Here is a 16,118-nt window from a genome sequence, read left to right as displayed (position 1 = left end):
GCCAGATATATCATATGATATAACCAGCTATGTACCAATTTTCTGTGCAAATTTGGTGGCCAAACTTATCCAGCCAATGCCGAGTATCAGCTTCGCCAATTAAGTTTGAACCAGCCAAAAATAAACCAGATATTCTGTGCCGGTCACCAGAAACGGCCCAGCATTGAATATCCAGGCTCAGTGTTGACCACGGGAGTTAGCCATGTAAAAACAAAAGTAGGGCCTTTTCATGAGTAGTTTAATACTTGTGGAATTTCCTGCCCTTACATCTCAATAAAATTGACAATTTTTTAAATCATTTGGTGCTTTTTTTTATTAGAGAATAGTCAGGATTTCTTGTTCCTGGGGATTCTCTTACCCCCCCCCCCAACCCCCCCACACACACACAAAAGAAAAAGAAATACTGGTTGTTGCTGCATGGAGAGACTTGTGTTGTAATATACATTTTAAAAATAATTACCCAGACCTTGTGCTGTTTCTTTGTGTGTCGGGGTGGGGGGGGGGGGGGGGTTCAGCCATATGTATGTTTGACAGATGGACTGTCTTCATGTTTTATTTGCTATGTTTACAATATTATGCACAAGTTTGTAAATGAGTACTTGCCTGTAGCACTATTGTGTGTAATGAAATGCAACCACAGTAGTAATAAGTGTTATTTTCATTGTTGCTGGAGTCTTGCAGCCTGAAAAGCGGGATGCAAATTAATGAAATTAAATCTGGAAAAAGGTACAACTTAGCACGTTTTTGAATAAAAATGATGAACATGAATGTGACCTCACCTTCAAGGATGTAAATATATCTTACTGTACCCAAATGTTTACCTCAGATATACCCCACCAAAATGGAGATAAAGGTCCAAATATTGTCACTAGCGTCGCCTTCCTATTTCTAAGCATCCAGCTTCTCCTACATAAGCACACAACTCTGTAATGCACTACCAAACAATATGAAAGCAATGCATGACCTAACAATCTTTCGGAAATCACTAAAAACCAACTTGTTCAAAAAGGCATACCACAACGATCCAACCTAAACACCTAAACCCTGCAACACAACAAAACTTATACCAGAACTGGACAATACTTAATTCTTCCTCCTAGACTACTTATGAACTTTAACATAATCAACACTCTGTATTTCTCTACCAGATGGTGAAATTAGGCCTTACCTGCAAATTTTCTTTCCTCTAGACCCTCCAGACTGGTCAAGACGCTTGGGTTATGCTCGCCTACCAGCAGAGGGAGACTGAGAACACTAAACTTGAAACTATGTACATATAACCTATGCCTAGCCATCTATTGCCAGTATACGCTTAGCAAAGCAGAGAACAAAAACACAACTCTGAAACTAGAAACCCCTGTACCTGGAAAACCAAAGGACAAACACCAACAGTGTGCTGAAACAGACGGGACGTCAAAGCGCCCCGCTCTATACTGTCTTAGAGTCAAAGAATTCTCTCCGACCACACTAAACCTTAAAGGAATAGTCCTAGCAGAACACGGCTCAAAATACTTCTGGTCATAGACACGGCTGAGAATTACATCTGATAAAAAGAACGGGCGGGCTCTTGACCGGTCTGGAGGGTCTAGAGGAAAGAAAATTAGCAGGTAAGGCCTAATTTCACCTTCCTCATCAACCCTCTAGACCGGTCAAGACGCTTGGCAAGTACCAAAGCAGTAGCACATTTAAGGGTGGGACCCTCGAAAAGCAGAAGACAACACAGCTGCTCCAAACCGGGCATCCTCTTTTGCCTGAACATCAAGTCTGTAATGCTTCACAAAGGAGTGGATGGACGACCACGCCGCTACCCTACAAATATCCTGAGGCGGAATAAAACTACTTTCCGCCCAAGAAGCAGCTACTCCTCGAGTAGAGTGTGCCCTAAGTAATGAGGGCACTGCCCGGCACTTCAACAAATAAGCTGAACCAATAGTCTCCTTCAACCATCTAGCCAGAGTTGCCTTGGAGGCAGCTTCACCCTTCTTGGGACCTCCAAACAAAATGAACAACCTATCCGATGCTCGAAGTCTTGTGTTCTGCTCAAATATGACCGCAAGACCGCACATCCAACTTAGCCAAATGACGCTGCAAGAGATCCCCGGCACGATCACCCAACACTGGCAACGAAATCACCTGGTTGACATGAAAGGAAGACACCACCTTAGGAACAAAAGAAGGAACCGGTCGTAAAGTCACTCTCTCTTTAGCAAAAGTCAGAAAAGGCTCTCTGCAAGATAAAGCCTGAAGCTCTGAAATCCTACGCGCCGAAGAAATGGCCACCAAAAAGACCATCTTCAAAGTAAGATCTTTACATGTGATGGAAGTCAAGGGTTCAGATGGAGGTGCCACCAGAGCCTCCAAGACCAAATTTAAATCCCAAGGCGGGACCACTGGACGACGAGGCGGCCGAAGCAACTTCACTGCCTTCAAGAACCGCCCCATGTCCGGAGAAGCTGCCAAGGATACTCCCCGAATCTTACCTCTAAAACAAGACAAGGCTGAAACCTGCACCTTCAGAGAGGAGAGCGAAAGCCCTCTGTCCAAACCATCCTGCAGAAAATCCAACACTTCCACCACCGAAACCCGCAATGGGGCATAGTCCCGCTCCTGACACCAATTCTCGAAAATGCGCCACACCTGCACATACGCCAAAGAAGTAGACTTCTTACAAGACCGCAACATCGTATCGATCACCCTGGCCGAAAAACCTTTGTGTCTTAAGCGGTGCCTTTCAAGAGCCAAGCCGTAAGCAAGAATGGAGAGGGATCGGCCATCTCGATCGGCCCCTGAACCAGTCTCACCTGAGGCCCCAGGGGAATCGGATCCTGCACCAGCAACCGCATCAGATCTCCATACCACGGACGCCGAGGCCAATTGGGCGCTATCAGAACTACTAATCCCGAATGACGACCGATCCACTGAACCACGCGGCCCACCAGCGGCCACGTCGGGAACACATAGAGCAACTGCTGAGTCGGCCACAGAAGGACCAACGCGTCGATGCCCTCGGCTTGAGGATCTCTTCGACGACTGAAGAAACGAGAGACTTGTGCATTGGTCGGTCGACGCCATGAGATCCAACACCGGCCGACCCCACTGCAACACTATCCGCTCGAACACGGAGGGATGGAGAGCTGCCTCATATGCGCCCTGGCCCAGGGAACTACCTCTATTGAGGCGGTCATCAGACCCAACACCTGAAGATACTCCCGCGCCGACGGCGCCCTCTGAGCTCAGAATTGACGGATCTGAGCCTGCAGCTTGGAAATGCGAGAAGCTGTCAAAAACACCCGGCCTCTCTTCGTGTCAAAACGGACTCCCAGATACTCGAGGGACTGCGACGGCACTAGGTGACTCTTGGCCAGATTGACAACCCAGCCCAGCGACTGCAAAAAAGTCACCACCCAGCCGGTGACCTCCACGCTCTCTGACTTTGATTTGGCCCAAATCAACCAGTCGTCTAGGTACGGGTGCACCAAAATGCCCTGCAACTGCAGAGCCGCCGCCACCACTACCATCACCTTGGAAAAGGTTCGAGGAGCAGTTGCCAGACCGAAGGGAAGCGCGCAAAACTGAAAGTGTCTCCCTAACACCACAAAGGGAAGAAAACACTGATGCGCCTCTAGGATGGGGATGTGCAAGTAAGCTTCCGTCAGATCTAGAGAAGTCAAAAACTCCCCTTCCTGAACCGCTACAATGACTGAGCGTAACGTCTCCATCCGAAAGGAAGGAACCTTTAGAGCTGCATTGACCTTCTTGAGATCCAAAATGGGACGAAAAGCATCCTCTTTTTTTGGGAACCACGAAGTAGATGGAATAACATCCCTTTCCTCGCTCTCCTGGAGGAACAGGTACTACAGCTCCTAAATCTATCAGATGTGACAGAGTATCTCGCACCGCTCTCGCCTTGCATGACAAGGAGACACGAGGAAGAAGTCGGACAGAGGACCGTCAAACTCTAGCGCGTACCCGTCTCGCACTATCTGCGGCACCCACTGGTCTGACGTGATATGGACCCATCTCTGATAAAACAAGCCTAAGTGAGCCCCCACGCGAACCAGAGGCTGGGCCCCCAAACCATCATTGAGAAGCACGGGCCATACCGGACGCTCCCGAAGAGGAATCTCGCCCTCCATGATGGCCACCTCGAAAGGACTGGGTTCTCTGAAAGAACCGACCTCTAGTCCCACCAGAAGACCTACCAGGCCGATACCGCTTAGCTTCCCGAAACCGTCCGCGCCCCACAGACCCCTAGAAGCCTTAGGGGGGTTCCAGAAGCTGAGGAACCTTAGCATCACCAAGACCTCTCACCAACTTATCCAACTCTTCACCGAACAGCAAAGAACCTTTAAACGGAAGCGAACACAGTTTGGCCTTGGAAGCAGCATCCGCCACCCAGCCTCGCAACCACAGGGCCCGACAAGCTGCCACCGCTAGGGTCATGTTCTTTGCTGATGCCCACAACAAATCATACAGCGCATCTGCCAAGAAGGACGACCCCAACTCCAACTTCGCCAAATCTTGAGTTAAGGAGGCCCTATCCTCCTGCGGGCTAAGAGCCGCTCCGCCCAGTGGAAACACGCCCGAGCCACCAGACCTCCACAAACCGAGACTTGCAACGCCAGAGCAGACAAATCAAAACTGCGCTTCAGAAAGGTCTCCAATTTTCTGTCCTGGGGGTCTCGCAACACAGCCCCCCCCCCCCATCCACAAGAATCGCTGTAGCCTTAGTCACTGCCGTAACCACGGCATCCACGGTCAGAGACTTGAAAGAATCTCTATCCTCCTGCGGAAGGGGATAGAGCTTAGTCATGGCCCGAGCCACCTTACACTGAGCTTCCGGTGACTCCTGAGTAATCATTTCTTTCCGATCCGCATTCATAGGGAAAGTACAAGACACCCCGATCCCCTTAAACAACAGGTCCTGCTTTCCAGCCTCGGAGCTGCCGCCGGATCAAATTTGAGGGTCGCAGACACCTGGTCAATCAGGTCCGCCAATTCATCTCTGTGAAAAATGCGAACCACTGAGGGGTACTCCCCAGGCAGCGCAAGCTCCTTACCTTGCCCAGCCAATGACCCCTCATCCTCTTCCAGGGGACTAAAGTCACCCTCCGAATCCGGAGAAAAACTTTCTAAGTCCTCAGACCACTCCACACGTGGTCTCTTCGCGCTAGCCCCCCCCCCCCCGTCCCAAGACTAAGGGGTTCCACTTGCGTTGGGCCCACCTGCCAAGCCTGGAATAAGCTCCAAATAAAATCCGGGGGAAATCCCATCCTGCCCGAGGCATCACCCCCCCCGAAGGAGCTGAAAACTGACTGCCCTGAAGTCCTCTGACTCTCTCCGGGCCATGCGGCGCTGAATCCAAAATGGCGGCAGTTCCCGCCAAAATCGGAACCGCCGCAGGACCGCTAGTCTGAGGCGCTGGAACCTCCTGGACGCTAGTCACGGGAACCTCCACCGCTAAGACCGGCGGCACGGAGGACTGAGGCTTCGGTTCCCCACAAAACCAACAAGAACCACCCACCGCGTCAACGCCCTGATGCACATGCGACCGGCACCGAAGCGGTTTCCCCAACATCCTCGCAAGCCACAGCCGACAGCAAATCAAACACCCCAGCGAAAATACCAAGAAAAACTCACCAGAGGCCAGGAAATCTCAGCGCCCTTAGATCAGCTGAACAGCTCTGTATCTCAGGATTGTAAGCTCTTTGAGCAGGGACTGTCTTTCTTCTATGTTTGTGCAGCGCTGCGTACGCCTTGTAGCGCTATAGAAATGCTAAATAGTAGTAGTAGTAGTAGCTCTCAACACCGTCTGGGCCTTCTTTTTTTTTGTAAAACTTTACTGCAGCCTTTATTTGAGCCCTGCTGCTGCTAAAACTACTCGGCACTCAAGGCTGCAGTATAAAAAACTGCAGCTGAGGCACAAAGCTGCCCAAATGGAGAGCCAGCTAGGGGGAGGGACCCGGCCACCCGGGTGTGACACCCCAGAGGGGACAATGGCAGGCCCCAGCGGACCCGCCAACCCCTAGCACACCTAAGTCTTCCAGGCACAGAGATTCACCAGAACAAACAAATAAACCAAAGGTAAGCTCTCAAAATGATCTCAGAATCCTATCCAGACCGGACAAGCTGCACAGGCTGCCTGTCTACCCTCTGCTGAGACTGAGAAAATACTGGCAATAGATGGCTAGGCACAGGTTATATGTACATAGTTTCAAGTTTAGTGTTCTCAGTCTCCCTCTGCTGGTGGGTGAGCATAACCCAAGCGTCTTGACTGGTCTGGAGGGTTGATGAGGAAATGGCGATCGCCATCACGGTACAATGTAAGCCACATTGAGCCTGCAAATAGGTGGGAAAATGTGGGATACAAATGCAACAGATAATAATAATAAAATAGGAGGGGAATAAATCTAAAATAAATAACTCGGTTAGGCAGATGTTTTACCTTTAAAGTTAAATAATTTATTCAAAACTATTAATTTAACAAATTTCTACTATATCTGAAAATGTCTTTGTTTCTCCACAGACTACCAACCCCTTTCAGTTCTAAACACAACAGAAACCTATCAGATAAGTATCAATTTTAAAATAAGCAAAATTTTATATTTAAACATGCATTTAACATCAATAGTTCATTTTAAAATCCCTCTAATTTGTAAGAATTGATTCTTTATTTTTATTTACTTTTCAGGTTCTTCATCAAAGGAGCAGGTAAGTATTAAATATGTTTCTGTTTTTGTCCCTTTAGTTAGTCTCTTGTGTGTCAGTCCTCTATGTATTTGTATAGTTGAATCAATAACTTAGCTATCTCTTCCAGCTTTCTTGTATATCATTGGGTCTTCATCATTCTTTTATCGTTGGGTACCTAATACGTGATGACAACAGGAACCAGGTCCGGGGTACCTACTACTCTGAACTTTAAAAACTTTAAAAAACCTAAACCCTAATTCAGTTATTGAAGTAATCATGTTAGATAATTCTTGGATTACTTCCCTATCTAGCTTTCCCCAGTAAAAAAAAAATGTATATTTATTTAACCCTATTCTATCCCTCCCACAAATAATTTTTTTAAGGATTTTTTTTTAAGTCTTAGTATGACTCTTTCACTTACAGGACTACTGAGATTGGTATACAAATTCAGAGACTTTAAAGTCTACTCCAACAAACAGCCCACAGCTGCTATAAAGTCCACTGTATTTTTTAATTTATTTATTTTTATTTATTACATTTGTATCCCACATTTTCCCACCTCCTTGCAGGCTCAATGTGGCTTACAATAAATCGTGGCTAGTGGAAATGAAAAGAGAATTGAAACTTAGTATTACAGAAGTATTTTGGGTTGCATGGTAATAGAAAACATGATGATGGTATAATGAATGGCGTTCTTAACATTGTTTGCTAGATATATGTGGGGATTTCATATGTATTGGTCTTTGTGATATGTCTTATCGAAAAGATGGGTCTTCAGCAATTTGCAGAAGTTGGTCAGTTCATAGGTTGCCTTTAGGTTACGTGGCAATGCGTTCCAGAATTGTGTGCTCATATAGGAAAAGGTTGATGTGTGCATTAGTTTATATTTTAGGCCTTTGCAGTTGGGGAAATGAAGATTAAGGATTGTGCGAGATGATCTTTTGGCATTAATCAATTTAATTATTTTCTTTTCAAAGTAATTTATTCTAAGGTTCAGCAGAAGTTTTCCAATTAATAATGTCTCACAGAACCCACTTCAGAATAAACTTAAATGTGCACAGCAAAAAACACATTTGTCATAAGTACTCAGTGTGACATTTTTTGCTAAACAAGCCTCACCAGCTTACCAAACTATTAATAATATTGTTTAGTATATCAAATTATTTTATTATTAAAACAGTAGCTTTACGGGGCGATCCAAGATGGCCGCAAGCTGTTAGGTCGTGTCGACTCAAGCTCCTAACATGCCGAAACGGAGAGGACGAATAGCGGGTAGGGCTTCCCCGTTAACACCCTCCTTACCTGGTCCGTTGGATCGCTACTTGAGATCGCAGGGAGCTCATTCTGAAAGCGGGTTGCAACCAGATGTACGCGCCGGCGAAACGGAGAATTTGGCGCTTTCTGGACTTGAAGTGACTCTAAGCCCCGCTGAACGCACTCCTCCTCCCCAGCCGATTGGCGCCAGTTCCTTCCTCCTGGATTCGACAGGGTCTACTCCCATCGAGGTAAGGGGCCCAGAAGAACGCCGAATCGAAGCCTCTCTTACTACCGAGGTGGGATTGGAGACCAGTTTGCCTGTGGAAACGCTGCAAACTGAGGGGAGAGAAGCTGAGGGGCGAAGTGAGGACACTGATCAGCCTGTAAGGTTTGAATTACCTATAGAATTTATGACTAAACCTAAAGATGTTACACTTGAAGCTTTGTGGGACTTGGTTTCCAATCTGGGTCAAGTTTTCCTTAAGCAGATAAACGACCTTCAACCTAAAGTGAAATCCTTGGAAAGTAACTTAGGTGTACAAGAGCAACAGATTAAAGATTTAAATGGAAAAATAGTTAACCTGGATCAGAGACTTCTGAAGATTGAAACCCTACAACCTATTATGGTGAAAGACTTGACAAGTCTTAGAGACAAAATGGAAACTTTTGAAAATTACACTAAAAATCATAATCTTAGATTTACTAATTTTCCTCGACTTCAGAATGTAACTCCAATAGATATGCTGAAACGCTATATGCGTGAAAATTTATTAATTCCGGAACAGAATCTGCCTCCAATGTCTATGGTTTATTATATTCCTGGGAAAGGAACCTCTTTACCTGAAGCTCCGATTGATATTTCCCTGTTACTTGAAACTTCTGATACTGAATTGGCAACTGCGGCTACATTAGTGGCCACAGTGGTATTATTACCAGATAAGAATTTGCTCTTTCGTCTGTTTTTCCGTAATAAAGATAAACCCTTTTTGGGTCTAAAAGTTTTACTTTTTCCTGATGTCTCCAAGGAGACTCGTCGACGAAGGAAACAATTCTTACTCCTTAGGCCTGAGGTGTTGCACTTGGGGGGTACTTTTTTTTTAAGGTACCCCTGCAAGTGCATAATAAGGTTTAAGGAAAGAAAATATGTATTTACAGAGCCGTCACATGTGTCCTCGCTCATAACCTCAGTGAAAATGGAAAAGCGTTAATTACAATTGTGCTCTTCTTAACAGCTTTTGTATAATCTTTATTAATTTCCTTATATTTTGTCTCCGCAATTTTCCTGAAATCTTGGATCATATTTATGGACTTGAGTATAAATTTTCCTTAGTGAAGGTTTATTTTCACTTTTCTTTTTCTTTTCCTTATTATCATTATTTTACAATATTGTAAATTACTATATACTATACCTGAACAAGAGGAATGTCTTGTAATATAATGGAAAATGTTAATAAATAAATAAATAAATAAAAAAAAAAAACAGTAGCTTTACCATACAGCTCTCAGCCACAACTCTATAAGCCTTAAAAGACGCAGGAGGCTTTTAAAATTAATTAATTCAGTCACACTTCTCAACAAACATTAAATTCCTAAAATTCACTTAATCTGTTTTAAAACAGAATTTTTCCTCACAGCTGACCGGAGACCATCAACACAGGTCTATTCAGCATCAAACCTACCTCCCAACTGCCTAACACACAGTTTAGAACCTTTAGCATGTCATAACATGACACGAGCCCAGCACGAGTCCCTGCACTAACATACAGTCCACTAAACAGCTTCAAAACACAAATTTTTACAATAAATCATAACATTCTAACATTACACAGTATTTAAATAAAATGTAAACATATTTTTCATACCTTTTTAAACTCCTGGAGTGTTTGTTTTCAAGTTTTCCCTCTGCAGGCGCCCGCTGCACTTCCCTGCCACGAGCCAGTATCTGGCTCGTGCTATCAGCTGTCTTCTCTCCACCTGGCACTGCTGCAGCACGTGCCAGTTAACAGCACACCCGACGCACTATATAAAATTTAAAAACGCCGGAGAAGTGCACCGGAGCACTTCTCAAACTTCTTACTGTCCCACACCGGGCTCTCTCCCCTGCAGGAACCGGCTCTGCTCATTAAAATGCACTAACAAGGTACTTTTTTTTTTTTTTAACCCCTTTAAGGGTTTCATGAACATGAGCTAGATTTGACTATTAACAAGTAAGATTTGGTAAAGTAACTTGTCCACCATTTTGGAGATGGATCCTGGGAAATGGTTATTTCACAAAGCTACTACAGGTAACACTGTGTTACTGGTTACACCACTGAGCTTACAACCTAATTGTATTTATTTATTTAATTTGTATCCCACCTCTTTGCAGGCTCAATGTGGCTTACAATTCGTCGTGGATACTGGAAATAGAAAAGAATATACATTTGGTTTATAGAGGGTTTTGGGTTACATGTTGGTGAAGTACATGGTTGTATTAAAGCAAAAGACATTATAAGACATCCCTGTATATATTTAGGCCTTCTGTGAGACTTTTATAGTTCTTTATATGGGCTAGGCCTGGACTTTCTATGCATTAAACCAATGTAAACTCTTCCCACAATACAGGGAGTTGAAACTCCAGAGGACTGGTTGCTCTGCAAGTCTAGTCCTCAAGCTCATACAATATTAATAAACCTTGTTTAACTGATTTGCACCAGCTTCTTTTCTCTTGTTGACATATACATATCATGTATCCTATTTCTCAGAATCCACCAATGTATGAAAGCACCTTTGGGTCCATCAGATTTTGCAAGGCACTCAAACTGGATACAATATATCTGCATGATGCCAACAGCAATCCAATGTGTTACAGACCCTCAGTATCACATTCAACAAGGAACTGAATGTGGATCCCTGGTCTGCATCTGCAGCCGCACACAAACAGTTACATCCTGGGAATTAGCAGTTCTTTTACTACTACTACTACTTATTTCTATAAGGCTTTACTAACCCTTTTCTCTATGGGGAAAAATTAGTTCATGAGACCTTTCTGCCTTCTGTACAAGACTCTAGGACATAGAAAGCATAAGGCACGAAATACTGCCTACAAATTTAGAAATAATATTTTGCCCAAGATTCACGAATGAAATGAATGTGAACTATTGCAAGCCTTGAACAGAACCAATAGCATATGATCTTCTGTACAGTCCTATAGAGTATGGGTGTCTTCTTTGACTTGGGAACTGCTTTCTACATTACAACAGCATCAGGAAAATAAATGAGGGAGATGCTCCATTGTTTTCTTTTCTTGAGTGATCTAGAGATGGACATAACTGAAGCATACGCAGAGGAGCAGCCTAGAGGTTAGAATGGCAGGTGAAGGGCCAGGGTTCAAATCCTGCTTCTCCCAGTGACCTCAAACAAGTCTATGACTTCACTGCCTCAGGTACAGTTTAGAAGTCTATTTGGACAGAGAAATAACTTACGTACCTGCTTTTAACTCACCCTGAGCTCAACCTTGACAAAAAGTGAGTATTCAATTCTAAAGAAACAAAAATAGAAATCCATATAGACACAAAATAAAACCAAATCACCAGAGTTTTCAGTCACCAAAAAAAAAAAAAAATCATCTTTTATTAAGAATATATGAAATCCATTTGCTTGTGCATGAACAGTGACAGGCTGCATTCTTGTTAAGATATAAAATGCTTGAGGAAAACCTATCAATAGAATTCATCTCAAACCTGGCACTCTTAGAAAAGGTCACACAGACTAAACCCTTATGGGTCAATATCGAGCCAGTAGCAGTCAGCATTTTCATAAATGCTCACAGCTTATGGCTAATTTGGACCCAGATTTCAGTGCTGGGCCTGTGGGCCATATCCAGGCACAGACACTGAATATCCGGGTCAGCAGTGCTACCTGGAAGTTATGCGAGGACAGCTGATATTCAGTGCTGTATTTGCATAGCTCACCGGGTAAAGATAGGACTCAGTTTCTATTTAAGTGGTCCGACTTGCCCAGTTAGGTGGTGGAGTATCCACATAAATCCTACCTGGACAGTGCTGTGGTGGTCAGAGGAGATATACTGCCAGGTTAATTGCTGCTGAATTTCCCTTCCTGACCTGCTAAGCATGATTTAACTGGGCAGGAGCTTCTCCTGTCCAATTAAATCATTTTCAATCTCAGGTCTTTAGCTTATTCATACGAGGCCTTATGATGTAAATCATTAGACTGCTGCCTAGTACACCCACGACTTGAACATTCACCAGCTGTACACAAAAAACTAGGCTGTGGAAGTGAAGACTTCTCAGCATGCCACATCCTCCACTGCCTGGACAGACCAGGCAGGCAGAGAAAAGGCACCAGGGAATAAAAATCAGACATGCATAGAATCCCCCCCCCCCCCCTGAAGTCATGGAAATACTAGACTACATTTTTAAAGATCTATACAGTAGTGAGATATCAAAAATAGGTACATTAAAAACCCTTATTAGAAAATTCAAATGTACAAGCTAAGTATCAGACCATAGTAAAAACAACTAGATCAGTTCTTGAGGGACACACAACAGATCTGGTTTCTAAGGTAAATAAGCTATGCAAATTAGGTTTATTCTCAGACCACCACTATACAAACATATCTGATGTGTATTTGTTGTCAACATCCTAAGAACTGTACCTGCTTGTAGCTCTAACTTAGAACCTACATGCAGTCTGCACCAATGCATTTCCGCACTCAGCTAATGCTTTATGCGAGTGACCAGGCCAACATCCAGATGAGGCTCCAGCCGTAAACACTGGCTCCAGATCCATCCCTTTTTTTCCATCTATATAATGCTGAAACAAAATGCCAGGTCAGTTTCAGTATGTCAGTAGGCTCAAGCTTATCAGGGTATCTCTCTTATTTCTCCAACTCTGGCTGCTAAGCAAGAAGACCGTTCATTGCACTACTCTGTTGCATGTAGTGTTTACGTGAGACATTTATCTATCAAGTATTTGATAAACCACCATTCAAAATTAATATCATCATGGCAGTCAATAAAATAGGGACCCTTTAACATGAGGACTGACCCTAGATATGTGACTATTGGCTAATCTGCCACCAGGATGACCTTCATGTAAACACTGATATCTCTTGGCGTCTCCTTAACAGGGGAGACTGTTTTCTCAACTGCACCCATGGAAAAAGTAACTGAAAACAGAGCCCGATTTGTCTTATACTTCTCTCCACCTCTAAATGCTACCCACCTTCCCACACTGTTGGTCCTGAGGGTGCTCTACACACAGGAAAACATCTGCCCTTGGATACAAAAATCTTCACACTGCTTCAGTTCTGTACTGCCAAGTGCTCTTACTGTACTGAGCAGGCATTTGGGACCAACGGCAAAGGTCACCTCAAAAAAAAAGGGAGAAAAAGAGTTTGAAGGGACTCAGCGATAGGACCAATTCTGCAGGCTGGGTGAGACTCCTGGGACAACAGTCATACACGATGATTCCCACGGGTAGCACTTTTCAAGCACAAAGTCAACTGCTTTCAAATTCTGTTCACACCAACTGCCCCATCCAGTCTCTGACACAGCAGATTTGAAGTTGGGCTTTCATTCTTTTATGAAATGCATTTCACCCTTCTTTTGCTCTCAGCCTTCTTTCTGATGCTGTCCCCAGTTTTTCAGACAGATACACAGCACTATGCAGTAACAGTGGGATTGCCATTCTCAATCACCTCTCCTCATCCCCTGATGCCAGATAAAATACCCTCTCTAGAACAATATATGCAAACAACAAATAAAAAAATGCTCTGGCATTTCCTGGTAGGGATATCCATTCATGTGCATTCAGTTCATTAGTGTGCCTTAAAAAACGCAGTGTGTGTGAAATTGATTCAATGCATGTTAACCCATGAATTAACCTGCACGTAGTCAATCTGCGTGTGTTAAAAAGTTCTAATGCATATTAAAAATTGTTTTATTAAAACAAATATCTGAAATGAACTGGAAAAAAAAAGTCCAAAAATGAACTGAATATAGTTCCAGGACAGGAAGACAGTTGAATCCAAGTGCCTAAGAGAATATAGGCCATGAGGAATAGGACCACCTGATTCCAAACTCCTCGGTCCTCTTTCAAGAAGCTCAGAAGATTATTATACTTTATGTGCATTCGAACGTTCTTCAAACGTTCTCACTGAAATGAAAGAAAGAAAAACCTCCTGAGTTTTCCACATCTCGTAATATGTTCTTTCCTTCTCTTAAAAAGAAATCAGGGAGAACATCGTTAGCTGGGGTTGAAATGCTGACATGTAATGAGTGATCTGACTACCTGAAGTCATGGAAGGGATTTCTGGCTGGTAAAGGTTCTGGTAACTATCAGTCCCGGAGAAAACCAGGTGCAATATCTCCCAATGGATTATTCGTGCATACCATGACAGTAATGCACCTCTCTCTTAAGCCAGGCTCTTTGAAGACTGTGAAATGTTTTATTGAACTGGAAAGAATTCTCTCTTGCAGGTATTCTAGACACATCTTCAGAAAAGAGAACCTATGCATTCTTGAAATTCGTATACACCACTCCCTTCAGATAATCCTTGTTTTGACCAATAAAAGATACCACAGCCTGTTTCTGGTAAGTGTTGGCCATCGCACTATGGCACCACCTGGTAGACATACTTATCAGACTCATGTATAACATTCTGGAAGGAGGCACAATCTGCAACTGCTAAATTTAACTGCAGGCCTGCAGGTATCTAGTCCCTGCAAAAATATGAAATACTGTCCCCTTTGTAAACAGTTGTCTTCAGTCTCCCCTCCAGGTCCACGGGGATGAACCTGTACAAAATCGAACCGAGCTTTGCTTTCCCTCCCCGCACATACCTCATCACCTTGGTGGTCTAGTGGCTTGCTTCAGGGCAGGAAAGATCCCCATCCTCTTTCCTGCCTGCTGCTGCTGATCCTCTCCCTGCCACCGCTTGTTTAAAATGGCTGCCAAGACTTCAAGCGGCAGTGGCAAGGAAAGAGTGGGGAACCTTCCTGTCCCGAAGCAAGCCAGTAAACCACCAGGGTGACTTGAGGTATGTGCAGGGAGGGTACCCAAGGCTGGTGGGAGGTGGATGCAGTTGTGTATGTGGGTGGGAGAGAGGGAGCTGTAAAAAGGGTGGGAGTGTGGGTGCAAGAAGGAGGGAAAAAATTTGGTAAGGAGCAAGGAGGTTAAATTAAGAACAGAAGACGATACGAGGGTATCTAGCCCAATGGGTTGAAGCCAGTAGGTGGAGATTGCCGCCACACTGGTTCACCCAAAACAATAGCAAATGCTTATCAGAAATAAAAGAACTGCCTATGCATGGTCCATCTGTAAAAAGTCAAAAGCTGTTCCAGCTGGATAGGCAGTGCCTTTTTTTTTTGTTACTTTTTGACAGCTTTATAATTTATTTGAAAACTTCCCATATGTAGATATAAATATCATGAAATAAAAACTGAATATCACTAAAACAGCTTCAAACATTATTGTAGCTTGTAGAAACAGCACTGCTAAATGCTGTATTTTGTGCTCATTTTTCTACACTGTTCTATACAATACAGTAATACATGGCCAAATTTCAGTGAGGGGAAGGGAATGGGGACTTGATATACTGCCTTTCTGTGGTTTTTGCAACTACATTCAAAGTGGTTTACATAGTATATACAGGTACTTATTTGTACCTGGGGCAATGGAGGGTTAAGTGACTTGCCCAGAGTCACAAGGAGCTGCAATGGGAATTGAACCCAGTTCCCCTGGATCAAAATCCACTGCACTAACCACTAGGCTACTCCTCCAGTCCTGTTTACTGACGGGTTCATCTTAACTGTTGTAATCTGCCTTGGGAAGCCTGGTGTTATAAAGATTGGAAGTAAAATTAAACTCTCCTTCACTGGGGCACATGAAATTACATCTTCACCTCATCTCTTTTGTACAAATGGATTATTCTGTTCTGAGCATGTTTCAGGGACACATGGTTTTCATAAGTCAAAATAATAAATATATTTGATGCACACCTCTTTCGGGGGGGGGGGGGGGCAGTGCAGCAGAGGCTGGCATGGAGGAGATTACTTACAACGGGGGACAGGTGGGCACAGGTTAGATTCCCCACAGAGACAGGTTAGATTTCTGTTCCCGTGCAACTCTCTACTTGAGTCTCACAGACAAGCTCCTAGTGGTGATCT

General features: G+C 44.0%; 1 protein-coding gene across 4 annotated transcripts in view; it reads right to left on the bottom strand.

Moving 5' to 3' along the window:
• Nucleotides 1-11,534: 11,534 nt before the first annotated feature.
• The window catches only part of HMG20B (high mobility group 20B), a 45,513-nt gene continuing 40,929 nt past the window's right edge, over nt 11,535-16,118 (bottom strand). For all 4 annotated transcript variants that reach the window (XM_030220084.1, XM_030220083.1, XM_030220085.1 and 1 more), the window contains exon 10: nt 11,535-14,106. In XM_030220084.1, the coding sequence (XP_030075944.1) occupies nt 14,094-14,106 (13 nt within the window). In that variant the 3' untranslated portion in view covers nt 11,535-14,093. The remainder of the gene's footprint in view (nt 14,107-16,118) is intronic.

The sequence above is a fragment of the Microcaecilia unicolor genome, chromosome 11, assembly GCF_901765095.1.
Source record: "Microcaecilia unicolor chromosome 11, aMicUni1.1, whole genome shotgun sequence".
NCBI classification, from domain to species: Eukaryota; Metazoa; Chordata; class Amphibia; order Gymnophiona; family Siphonopidae; genus Microcaecilia; species Microcaecilia unicolor.
The sequence above is the reverse complement of the archived record's forward strand: the minus strand, read 5'-3'. Positions and strand labels throughout refer to the sequence as shown.